Below are 12,180 nucleotides of genomic sequence, written 5' to 3'. Positions count from 1 at the left end.
GTGTCTTTTCTTAGAAAGTCCAACAAATGCAGAATTTTATATTTGGGAGCAGACCAAAGGAAGAGGAGTGAGGGAAGGGGAGCGAGTCCTCTCTCTGCTGGGAGTCGCTCAGGGTCCCGAGCTGTGGGTGGAATTCACACCTCTTACCTGGCTCAGAGCTGCTGCACGATGGGAGTCTAAAGCAGCAGACATGATTTCTTTTTAGGCTTCTTCTTTTCCACTGGTGTTTTTCTATTTATCTGTCTGACCAGGTCATAAAAGATCTGAAAATGAAAAACACAAACTGAAAAATCAAAGTGATAAAACACCATGCAAGTGCCAAATTAGGCAGGTTGGCAAGCTGATACTCTTTTCCTGGAGGCTGTGGTCTTAGAAATTCAGTTAAACTGCCTGCGTTTACTTAAACATGTTTCTCAAGCAACTGCGTATGGCACAAGAGAGCAGAGAGCTCACGTCAGTGTGCAGAGGGTAAGGGAGCTGTGAGCTCTCATCCCGCAGCACGCAGCTTTCTCCCTCTGCATGTGACCAAAGGCTTCGGAAGAGTATGGCAATGAAATGGCAACAAACCCCATGCTTTGGAAAAGTGGGAGAAAACTGGGGAACGACAAAAGGTTTTTTAAAAGACAGGCATAATATCCTTAAGGATCATCTTCCCACTGGTGGTCCCTGGGCTGGCGAGTGTCTCTGCAGAGCACGGCTGTGCCAGCAGCAGCATAATCTCACCCTGGGGAAAGGCCATCCCTTTTCCTTGGCTTTTGCCTCCAAAGGGGGTCTTCATTCACCCGCTGCATAGGATGCGCTGTTAATATTCCTCTTTGCAAAAAAAAAAAAAAAGTCAAGCTCTTAATTACTTCACTTTTTTGCCTAGTGTAATACTTTGAGTTTATTAATAAAATTAGCAAGGAGAAGCAGAACATCTGCCCTGAGCTCAGACGTTTCCAGAAGGAGACGATTACAGGGGCCTCTTTCAGCTTCAGAGACGAGTTTCTTGTGAACACTTTTGCTGTGAGTTGTTTTCCCAGCAATACTCAACCCATTTATAGCAAAATGAGCTTTGCAAAAATGCTTGGAGCCGGGTCACAGTATTGAGGAGAAATATTTAAACCTTCAGAAGGCTCCACCCTTGTCCTTGTTTACTTTTTTCCTTCCTGGAGTGGCTGACAGCTCACAAATTCTTGTTGATTCCAAGGAAATTCAGAAGACAAAGAACCAGTTTATAAAAAATGGCAACAACTGGAAAGTTAAGGTTTTCCGGCTATTACCTCCATGAAAAAGCACTAGTGCACAGTTAAACAGTTTCAAAAGAAATGAACATGATGGTGGCTTTATCAAGCTCTCATATAAATTATTGTATACTAGCATTCGAGTTGCTCACACTACTCCTTTACTAAGCTTAATGCTCCAGGTTTCTGCCGTCAGCCTAAGGCGAAAGTCACAGTTTGTGCCCTCCAACAGACACAGCCAAGACGCTGAAAAGCGGACAGATGAGATAGACAGAAAAAGTTTCCGTAGGAGAAATCAATTAACAAGTGGCATCTTCTATGCTGATGCAAAAGAGCTTTCAGGATTTAAGCCTTTATAAAGCAGAGCCAAGGTGATTTGAACATGATTATGATGTACAGACGGGTCTGAATATTTGAAGGCACCAACCAGCTCTTCTCTGCCACACGAGATCCTTGAAGGTGTTGCGATAGACCCCTCTCACCTTCCACGGCTAAGGTAGGGGAAAAAATCCCACCAAAAAAAAAATCTAAAGTTACATCATTCCGGCGCTAGTACTGACTGTGGGTACAGGAATGAAGTCACAGCAAGGTTTCAGGAATGCCACTATCCTGGGAAAAGTCAGCGTGGTGCAAGAGCATCACACAGGTCACCAGGAAGACATCTGAAGCGCTGCTACTGAGCCTGACTCTCACCTGTGTTAAAAGCTTAGCATCTGTATGAAAGGTTTGTTTCACTTTCAGCAAACGCACACAGAAATTTATCATACTGTAGCCTAGATTTTAACAAAGTTAGAAAGTCCAAAAGTCGCTAAAACCCCCCAAACCCAGAAAAATGCAAACGCTTCCCCAGCCTGTGAGCCAGCAGAACAAACAAATAACCAGTACAATAAGTTGCTTGTGTTTCTTCTCTTTGATTTCCTCAGCTTTTATGCTTTTCATAACCAGACAATATAAACTGGCAGAAAAACAGAAAATTAAGATCACAATAAAACCAGAAACTAATCTTCCAGATAATAATTTTCTTCTCTATGATCTGAGTCTCACTGGAGGCAGTAGACAGGACAGGGAAATATGGAGACACGGGATTCACACGTTAAGGATGATGGTATGTAAGCCACGGGCGTGCATTCGCCCCAGGACACTTCAGCGTTCTGCCTCCCCGGCACAGCTCTCGGGAGAGCTTTAAGGCGCCGTTGGCTAACAAGAGGTCAGTCTCTGCCACAAACTGTGGAAATACAAATAAACCAGAATTTGTTACACTCCATGGTGACCTGTTCAATGACTGAGCCACTAGATTCTTGCTTAACGGTTGTAGTTTTACTACAGCTCAGACACAAACACAAAAAAAAAAACCCCTTCTGGCAGGAGTCTAGCTCAGTGAGCTATATTTACCGGGTTGGATTAGTGCGCGCTACAGCTAGGCTAATCCCAACCACAGGAGCTGCAATTCCTGCAGACTGGAGCTCCCTTGCCTTCCGACCGGGTAAATGCTGTGCTGAGCATGTCCCAGGAGCTGCCAAACTAACGCTGGGGCCAGTCCAAGATCCTACTGCTCCTGCTTATCACACAGCCTCCTAAACGGTCCCAGTTATCTCCTGGCACCACACCAGCGACGCTCAATGGGGTCACCTTAGCTTTTGTGGCTGGAAACCTGGCTTCTGTCACAGGCAGATAATTCACAGCAGCGAATAAAAACTTGGTGCCTGATGTCAAGCAGAGCTTCCTCAGCAGCACTACATGACTGCAGGCAGCAGCAAAAGGCACACCGATTGCGAAGGTGTTTCTCATTCAGACACAGGGAACTGCTTAGACAGATACATGTTTGGACACGGTCTCAGTAAATTAGTGGCTTACCAGAGGAGGACTGTGATGGGATGTCTGCTTGAGCAGCCAGACGTAGCAGGAATGTGAAAAGCAAATACTCTCAAAAACAACAGCCAACACTACGCAACACGGCATGTAATACAAAGGGGCATAATCCGCATTCTGAATAGCGGCAGCAGTTATCTTGAAAACGTGTACTTTCCAAACAAAGTTTATCTAAGCTAAGAGCCATCCAGTTACCTGGGCTTGCCCAGGACCCTCTGCTACTCACGTCCTCTGCCACAGGCTATAGAAAGCACTTACCTGGAGAAGTCACCCACCCCCTACAGAGAAAAAGCAGCAGATCTCCTTAGAACAAACAGAAAGCAGTAGCTAAATACACAGCGTCGCAAGCCTTTCTTAGGCTGATATTTCAGAATCATCCTGAATCTTCCCAATTAAGAACTATATTGAAGGACTGCATGCTGGTTTATGTGGCATTCGTGCTGAAGTAGCAAAGACAAGAGAACAGCTGATAGTTACCTCATTAACGTTGATTTTAGACTTTGCAGACGATTCTAGAAAGGCACAGTTACACCACTGTCTTGCTAAGTTTTGACCCTGTTCTTTGCCAACTACACGCTCTTCCTCCAGGTCACATTTATTGCCAACCAGAATCATTGGAACCTGGAGAGGACATAAGAAAGAACAGGAGATGCGTTAGCAAAATAACGTACAACATGGACTGTAATGCTATGGCTTACAAAGGCATGGGGGTGCAGGGCGAAGACAATATAGACTGTATGAAAAACAATAAAAATCAGAAGTTCAGCAGAGCCCACAAACTAGACTGGAATTTGGTTGCCTGCTGGGAAAGGGCTGAAATAGTCCGTACTATAGACACCCTAGTTCACTAAGAAGTAAACACATGGAGGACATCGTAAAACCAAATGGTAGTATTTCAGCAAAATCCTAAGTTAGTAAAGATTTGTCTTCTGGTGTCTGCATCCAACACCGTTCTAGCCAAAAACTTAATTTACTACTGAAATGCATTTCAGGACTTGCAAGTGACAGTAGACTAACTTATCTTATTTTAGACAACAGAACACACAGCACATGTTTTGAAACACACGTTATACGTTAACCCCCTTTGACCTGTCTTGTCAACCTGTTGTCAAGCCACACAACAATAAATGGAAGCACCTTTGAAAACCCTGCCCAGGAACAGTCTTGTGCAGCCCCGTGTTCCCACAGCCCCGTGCAGAAGACCACCTGCCTTTCTCATCTCAACGCAATATCATACCACTGACTTGTTTTGCATACACGCAGAAGAGAGGATGTTCACTACAAAAGGCACAAATACTGTGCTCAATACTTAGATTAGAATAATTAATCTTCCAACCGGTGACCACCTAGCAGCTCAGCTCCTGAAAGGACATCACTTCCAATAAGTAATTTCATGCAATATTAAACCAAACATTTGATACGTGTTCAAAAGATTCACCCTACAGCCATAACGCAAATACAGGCAAATCATTTGTTCAAGATGATGAAAGGGCATCTGCCCCTCTCCTTACGCTCTTGGCTTTCTAAAGTGTCTGGGTGAGTCACCTTCTTGCTCCTTCAGGAGGAAGAAAGTGCCTTGGGGAAACCAGATTCCTTGTGACATTTCCTACAGAGAAACCTAATACCGTAGGAAAACGACCTTGGCTGCAGTAAATGCTTGTTACCGATGCGTTTGCATGAGGCTGCAGGGGAGGAGGGTCCCTCGGCTCGCCCAGCCCTCCCGCAGACAGCCCAAGGGCCATCAGGACGGGTCTCCTGCTCTGCTGAACATCACCAGCTCCTCACCAGGGCTGTGACTGTATTTGCTTGGCGCAGTGCAGAGAGCCAAGTGCAGCCTGCGCTCATTAAGTGATAAATCCGTTTGTCTCAGAAAGTATCAGAGTAAGCATTGGTGAGTGTAAGCAGCAGGAGACTTGCTTTCATCAGTTATGTTTAGATACTGAGTTAAAACTCTTTCAGGAGAAAGAAACTGGGCAAAAGGTAGATGAAAAAGAGTACTAAGACATCTCAGAAATAGCATCCTGATCTATGATTTCAGAAGGCTTTCTCTGCTTCTCAGGCAGTCGCTGCCATGGCTGCAGCCCACCAAGATGTCACAGATAGATTGAAAAGACCTTAAACAAGCAAACAACAAACACCCAAAGCCCCTGGAAAAACCTCCATAACAACCAAACCGACCTACCCTCGGGTGCCATTCCCTTACCTACAAGACGATGAGACCGCAGGCGGTGCCAGCCGCAGCAGGACCCGTCACCGGGGCACCCAGCCCCGCTCCAGCACGCGCACTGCCAGAGCCATCTGGAGACAGATACGCACCTCAGGACTCGCCACGCCTGAGAATCGTGCGTTACGTATCATTTTAAAGTTTGCTTTTACAACCTGCATCTCATACAGATGTGAGGGGATGATAGAGCCAGAGCTAAGGTGGATTTTGCACGGCGAGACCGCAGCGAGCTGTGGGGACGCGCGGGGCTGGGCAGGCCCCCGGCAGCGACAGCATCCTGTTTGCCTGGCGCTGTGCGAGAGCAGAAAAAACCTAAAGAACTGCTGATAGTGGGTGTGCACCCCACTCCATTTCCTGAAGCATTTCATTCTTTGAACAGAAAATGAGTACTTTCCAGCTGGAAAACAAATCATCGTCCACTTCCTTTGGTAATTTACAACACCGTGTATGTTTTTAATCTACGTCAACATTAATATTTGTAGCCTCTTCCCGATTCAACTACAATGAAGGTTAATTTTTTGTATTTAAAACTCACAGCCATACTGATCAGAAAATGATCCCATTTTTCTTTTTGAGAAATAAATTTTACTTATTAAGTGAGAAATCTGAAGTAACAATGCAGATGAGGCAAATCCAAAAAAGCTTCTTTCACATCAGAGACCAACAAAATATTTACAACTGTATCAGCTTAATCCCATTCTTTACAGTTTTCTAGATAGTTAAGAGAAATTTTCTCGTACCAAAACGTGAAAATGTGTTTTCAACATGTTCAACAAAAGAATAAAGTATGTTAAGATGTGAAATAATAGGGGGAAAAAGCGATACTTAGATGGGTAAATAGTATAGGTTTGAAAGATATGAAACTCTGTATAAGGTTATTTCAAAAGGTAGTAATTGTTTATCATAGAGCCCAAACCAGACTCTGATAAACAACTAGCTTTTGATCATTTACTGTTTCATGTAGAAGACTGGAATTTAAACTTTGGTAGACATACATAATTTAGTGGTTTAAGTACTGGGATTTTAAAAGACACGTTCTGAAACTAAATACAGGAAGGAGCACGTTTTCCTAACTCAGCAGAACATGGCTTAAATGTTCAAAAGGTTCTCCAGCTTGGATTCAACAAGTAACATCCCCACAACACAAAATAAATAAATGCATTTTAATAATTAAATCAAATCACTGAAGTAAAATGAAAGCAACAGTCTCTATTGTCCGACGAACTTGACCAGCTTACGGTGCAAATTCCCCTCCCGCGAGCGCAGCTGAGCGGAGCGCCGGGCTCTGACGAGGCCACTGAAGGACTCGTGTTACCAGGGATTTATGCAAGCATAATCCCTACCTAAACGAAAATCAGTTTTGCATAAACAGAAGTTCAGCTTGTTAGACCAAGGAGGGAACCAAAGCCGTTCAACAGCAGGCACTCGGGACACGGAACACTGAAGATCCAAGAGGAAGCAGCCGCCAAGGCTGTGCTCATCCCATTCACTGTGCAAACTGCATTTTCCTGAGCGGCTATTTAAATACAATGCACATGGCTTACCAGGATTTGCCCTAAATCCATGTCCCAGCACTGTTCCGTGCTCAGCACGGTTCCCCGGCCGTGGAACGGGGCTGGGAGCAAGAGGCGGCTGCTCCCCAGCCCCTCGGGAGCCGTGAAGGGGCTGACACCAACCCGGAGCAACCGACATCAAAGGCGGCAGCTACTTTTAAGCCGCCAGTGGAAAAAAAACAGGCAATCTTTTTCACACTCCTCAGGGCAAACCCTTGAATACATTATCAACTGTTAGGCAAAAAAAAAAATAATAAATTAATTTCAGCTTCTTCTGGAGGAAGTCTACACAGAGAGAGAGTTCCCACACGTCTCCACCAGCCACACGGCAACCACGGCAAAAGCCACCGGCAACCTCACCTACATCATACACTTAGAAAGTAAAGGAGTTCCAGTCACAGGAGTTGGGGCCTGAACTGGAAATACGGTAGATGGCTTTCTTCTGTCAAACAGGACTGAATGCAAACTATCTTAATGAATGCCATTTTTCCTTACTTTAAAAAGGGATTTAAACGACCAAAATTACAACCTTGTGTCACTAGCTAAGACTCTTCCAGAGTCTTGTAACCATTTAATACGTAGCACTACGTGATCTCCTTGGGGTTACAGATTTTGTCAAATTTCAGAAGGAACAAAGGAAACTGCTGTGGGTTTACCAGCCCGGGAGGGTGCGGGTGGTCTGAGGGTGCCACCGCCATGCGGGGACGGGCACCCCAGAGCCCCGCGGAACCCTCCCTGCTCACATGCCTGTCACGGGAGCCACAGACCCCTAAACATCCTCCTTGCCTTCAGAAAGGGATAAGCATGTTTTCATACGATAACCTAAAATTCCTAAAGTCTTGGTTCTGATGGATTTGAGTGAAGGTGAGCTCCCCAACTGAGAGACCCTGCACAGCTACAGTGAGGGAATCTCTGCTTCATGCTGCGAGAGCCAGGGCTCCTTCATCTATCGAACGGAGGCGACGGACCAGGCTCCCATCCCATCTCTCGACACAAAGAAGTGAAAATAAAGGAACATTCAGTGATTTCAAAAATAAAAAATAAAAAAGCTAATGACACTTAAACTCACTTAAATTACAAGCGCAGTCTGGTCAATAAACTGAACACGTCCTTTCTATGTGTGGTTCAGGTTCATCACCTTGGATTATGACCCGTACGCACGAGAACGGCACAGAGGGCAATGCCGCCCTGCGCCGGGACTCCAGAGACTTCACAGCCAACGCTCAGGAAACGTCACGGCTTTGTACTTCTGTTTCCACTTCATACATTTGGGAAAAGCAACATTAGTCTCTTGTAAGACCGCTGGAGAGCTACTAAGAACATCATTATTGGTGAATTCGACTATTATATTTCCTTAACTTTGAGGGGAAAAAAGTACTACTAAAGCACGGTGAAAAAAGAAAATGTAAATACTGGATAGGAGTTAAAGGCAGAAAGGACAGGACGGGACACCAAAACCCAAAAAAGTTTTCTCAGTCAGCTCCCACCATTTCCAAAGACTGTCAGCCTTCCAGTACGTTGAAAATCTGGCTTCATTATGCCCCTTAGTAGGTGTTGGACCTCAAATAGCAACACTGCAAATAACAAACAATGCGAAGGAAACTTACTTCAACACAAAACTCTGCTATACAGCAAAGGATGTTCTTAAAAAAATTTTGCTCACAAATTCCTGTATGCTTGGTTACAAAGGCACGTTAAACATTTGCAAAGCAAAAAATATTCTACTTACATCTTCAGTGTCCTTAACCCGTAAAATCTGTTCCCGCAGGTCCTGTAAGTCATTAAACGTGGACTGTGCTGTTATAGAATATACTAGTGCAAACCCTTGACCATTCTTCATATAGAGATCCCTCATTGCTGTAAATTGCTCCTGTAATCAAATATTTTAAAAAGTAATTGGCTAGTGAATGCAACTAATGAACATTTACAAAGGAATACTTTTATTGTAACGGAGACAAGAATATAGTACCGTGCAGCATGCATTTACATTTTCACCCCTTACAGAAATCCACCAAAGCATTCAAATTTAATAAAAGCATTAACGCATCTCTTTCCCTTGGGTTTTTTTTGACCCTAACAGAGAAAAAGGCTTCTTGAAAAAAATGGAAAAAGATGAAGAGCAGCAATAAAAACATATCTGAGGACAGACTGTTGTATGCCCCAAGCCATAATACAAGGTGTTACAATTTGACTGACATATTTTGTAGTGATCTTTCATTTATTTTCTGATATGGTGTTAAGCCCAAGCCTGCCATCAGAATGATTCCCCAGACAACAGATACAGACTGGAAATTCAATTTCTCCTCTAACACCACGTTGGAACAGGCCCAGATGTCACACACTCACGATGTACTGCGAGCACGACTGCGTGGGAAGGCACTGCCTGATCACCTCTGAACATGCGCAATTATATAGTAGTCATCTCTAGCATGAAAACAGCTCAAAGGTTCAATGCAATGAAATGCAAGAACAAGCTGGAAAATCCACACCAGAGCAGAGCTGCCTTTGTCCACGCCTGTGAAAGGAAGCTTCACCAGAACCCTGTAACAACGATTTCTGCTTCCACGCCTTTGCACTGCTGTTAGTAATTTTCAAAGCTTTCTAAATAAAACTAACTTTTAGGAAGTCTGTCCTCCCCCTGTGATGTGCACTCAGCCATTACAAGGTCTGTTTACTTAGTGGCAGACGGTGCAGGACGGCAAGTGACAGTGGCACAGCAACTCTTTACATCTCCCCTCATTCTTAACAAAGAAACTCCATACCAATTAGAAAAAGAAATTATACTCACTGTCCCTGCTGTATCGAGGATTTCAAGCATACACTGTTGACAGTCTACTTCCACTTGCTGGGGAAAAAAAGGAAGAGAGAAATGCAGTTAAAACCGATGTCTGAAATGGGACAGGCAAGAAGAATATCAGCTTAATTTTTACTTCTGCTGCAAAGACTTCTGTGAGCCAGCCACCTGCGCTGCCCCAGCACCATTAGGGGATTAATTACACCCCAAGCCAGGTGTTTGGGTCATCTCACATATGCTCCAAGACTCTGTTGATTATAAAGGCCTAAATGAGCAGCTCATCGTAAACATCTCAACTTAAGTGAAATAAAATCCACTCTTACAAATCGAAGAACCTTAAACTTCAGTTTTTCTTTGCTGCTGGGAGAGAAGGGAGTAAGGAAGAACAGAGCAAGCAAAGTATTTAGTGATCCTCACAGTTAGGCTTAGCAAATCTTCCACTCCCTGAGAAATGTCTCAGATCCAACGAGGGTAATTCCAGGAAAGTCAAATAAATTTAACAGCAGAGCTCGTATGACAATCTACATTTAATTATCACAGGCACAAATGCTACAAATTTTTGTTTTATGTTTTGGTGCCTTTAATTATGGTAACATTTATGCTAATCTGTGAAACAATGGGTTACTTGACATCAACCGGGCGAAGAAAGCAGCTCTGTTGATAGAATTACACAGTGTGACAGCGTCAGGGATCCTGACAAGGACTTTTGCTCAGCAATTACGAGCCTGCATCCAAAACGGCCGTAAAGAATTTTATATGCCTTCAAACCAAGCAGAACACATTTGAACTAAATGGCAAAACAGCCATCCTTAAAAGAAAACAACAAAAAGCAATTGCTGTGCTACAGCCTGCTGTGATGAATGGTGTATATATCCTCTTTACTAGCTGTTACAGATAGCACAAGCATTGAAAATATCGATATCTTTATGTTTTGAAGTAATAATTGTGCGTCAAGTGACAGCAAACAGGTCTGAGTAACAGCTTGACCCCCGTTTGGTTGAGCTGTTCCTACCCCCAGGTCGATCGGAAGCCCCAGCAGGAGTCTGGGCAGCACACTTGCCTGCCACCCGCCACAGCTCATACCCCAGCGCAACTGGAAACTGGTGACGGGTCAGGAAAACACACCAGCCTGATCTCTGGGCAGGGGTAGTAACCTCTAACAAACAGGCAAACGGTGAGAGCTGCAGCCTCAAACTGCCTCAACCTGAGCCGTCAGAGATTTAAAGTAAAAGATCTTGATTATGTGGAGTAACAGAGGTTTAACCTCCTGTTAAACAGAGCTAAGTGAGGGAGCGGTCCAATTAACAGCAAAGTTTGTCATTCCCTGATAATTCAGTTTTCTAGTAGCTGATACAATTTGCCTGATTGCAGTCGGAGGCTCTAAACCAGTGAAGTACTCTGTAAAGCCACAGGGAATTATCCGCATGACACCGTTTCCAAGCCTGATGCTCTGCTATCCGTCGCCTTCCTCCTGTGGTTTTATGCAGCCGTAACGTTTTCTGAGAGAGACCCTTTCTCATTCTGATAAGCTTTTGTCGCACTGTTGAAAAGAAGCAAGCTCTGTGAGACTTGAAAGAAATGAAAATGTTGTTATTTTACCTTTCTGTATGAATCTTCTATTGTTGGGTCATACTTTTCAACAAAAATTCCCTGAACGAACTGTACAGTCTGGAGAGAGAGAAAAGAAGTGAAAAAATTAAGTGAACTGAACACAAGCAGTAACACCTACCAAGAAGCACTTTATGAAAAAGTAACAGCACAAAAACTCAACACTGCTTTTAAAATTCAATTGTGAAGAGAAAAAGACATAGAAATTTTCAATTTTCTTAAATGAAATTTTTGTAGTTTGTGTTGTTTTAAGAATCACTTTATTCAAGCACGTTTTCAAAACTTTTTTTAAATATGAACTGTTTGCTTGCTTGCTTTTTCATTAAAGGTGGTATCCTCAAAAATGCCTTTACTTCAGTGCCTGCAACTTCAGAAGAATAAAAATCACCAAATATGGAAGACTTGAAATTTAATCAGAAGAACTGGCAATGTGCACACTGTGGAAAAGCACGCTGTGGAAAATCCCCATTTCAATTCAAATCCTAGTAGGGTGAGAGCGGAGCACGGACATATTTCAGAGCAACAAGTTAGGTCTGGAGCATCTCCAGATACTCCATTTGTATTAAACCATTAAAGAAGGCGACATCATTCATTTCAGAGAGGAAGTCTTTCTTCCCCTACATAATTATTCAAAGCAAATCTACTCTAAACATTCCCCATCAAGCTGCCATCGGGACGTGGCCCGTCTCGGGACGGCCAGGCTCTGCCGTGGTGTTTTGGCTGCTGTCAGTCCGCAGCAGGGCAAGCTTTGCTTCTCCTTTTCTCCTCGCATCCCCACGCTCCCACCTACGATAATCCACAATAACGTAGTAATGCAGCACGGGAGCGTCAGGAGGTTTGGCTGATGTTTGTAACACAAGGGGGTGTTTGTAAAACTAAGTGCCAAGATCCCAGCACTTAATTTTGTCT

At 43.8% G+C, this 12,180-nt stretch overlaps 1 protein-coding gene across 2 annotated transcripts in view; it reads right to left on the bottom strand.

The window, feature by feature from the left end:
• RAP1A (RAP1A, member of RAS oncogene family) overlaps positions 1–12,180 on the bottom strand; it is a 39,374-nt gene that overhangs the window by 2,632 nt on the left and 24,562 nt on the right. For both annotated transcript variants that reach the window (XM_054181117.1, XM_054181118.1), the window contains exons 4-8: positions 11,263–11,331; positions 9,658–9,714; positions 8,599–8,739; positions 3,570–3,713; positions 148–263 (exon numbers count right to left, since the gene is read on the bottom strand). In XM_054181117.1, the coding sequence (XP_054037092.1) occupies positions 177–263; positions 3,570–3,713; positions 8,599–8,739; positions 9,658–9,714; positions 11,263–11,331 (498 nt within the window). In that variant the 3' untranslated portion in view covers positions 148–176. The remainder of the gene's footprint in view (positions 1–147; positions 264–3,569; positions 3,714–8,598; positions 8,740–9,657; positions 9,715–11,262; positions 11,332–12,180) is intronic.

The sequence above is a fragment of the Rissa tridactyla genome, chromosome 21, assembly GCF_028500815.1.
Source record: "Rissa tridactyla isolate bRisTri1 chromosome 21, bRisTri1.patW.cur.20221130, whole genome shotgun sequence".
Taxonomy (NCBI): domain Eukaryota; kingdom Metazoa; phylum Chordata; class Aves; order Charadriiformes; family Laridae; genus Rissa; species Rissa tridactyla.
The sequence above is the reverse complement of the archived record's forward strand: the minus strand, read 5'-3'. Positions and strand labels throughout refer to the sequence as shown.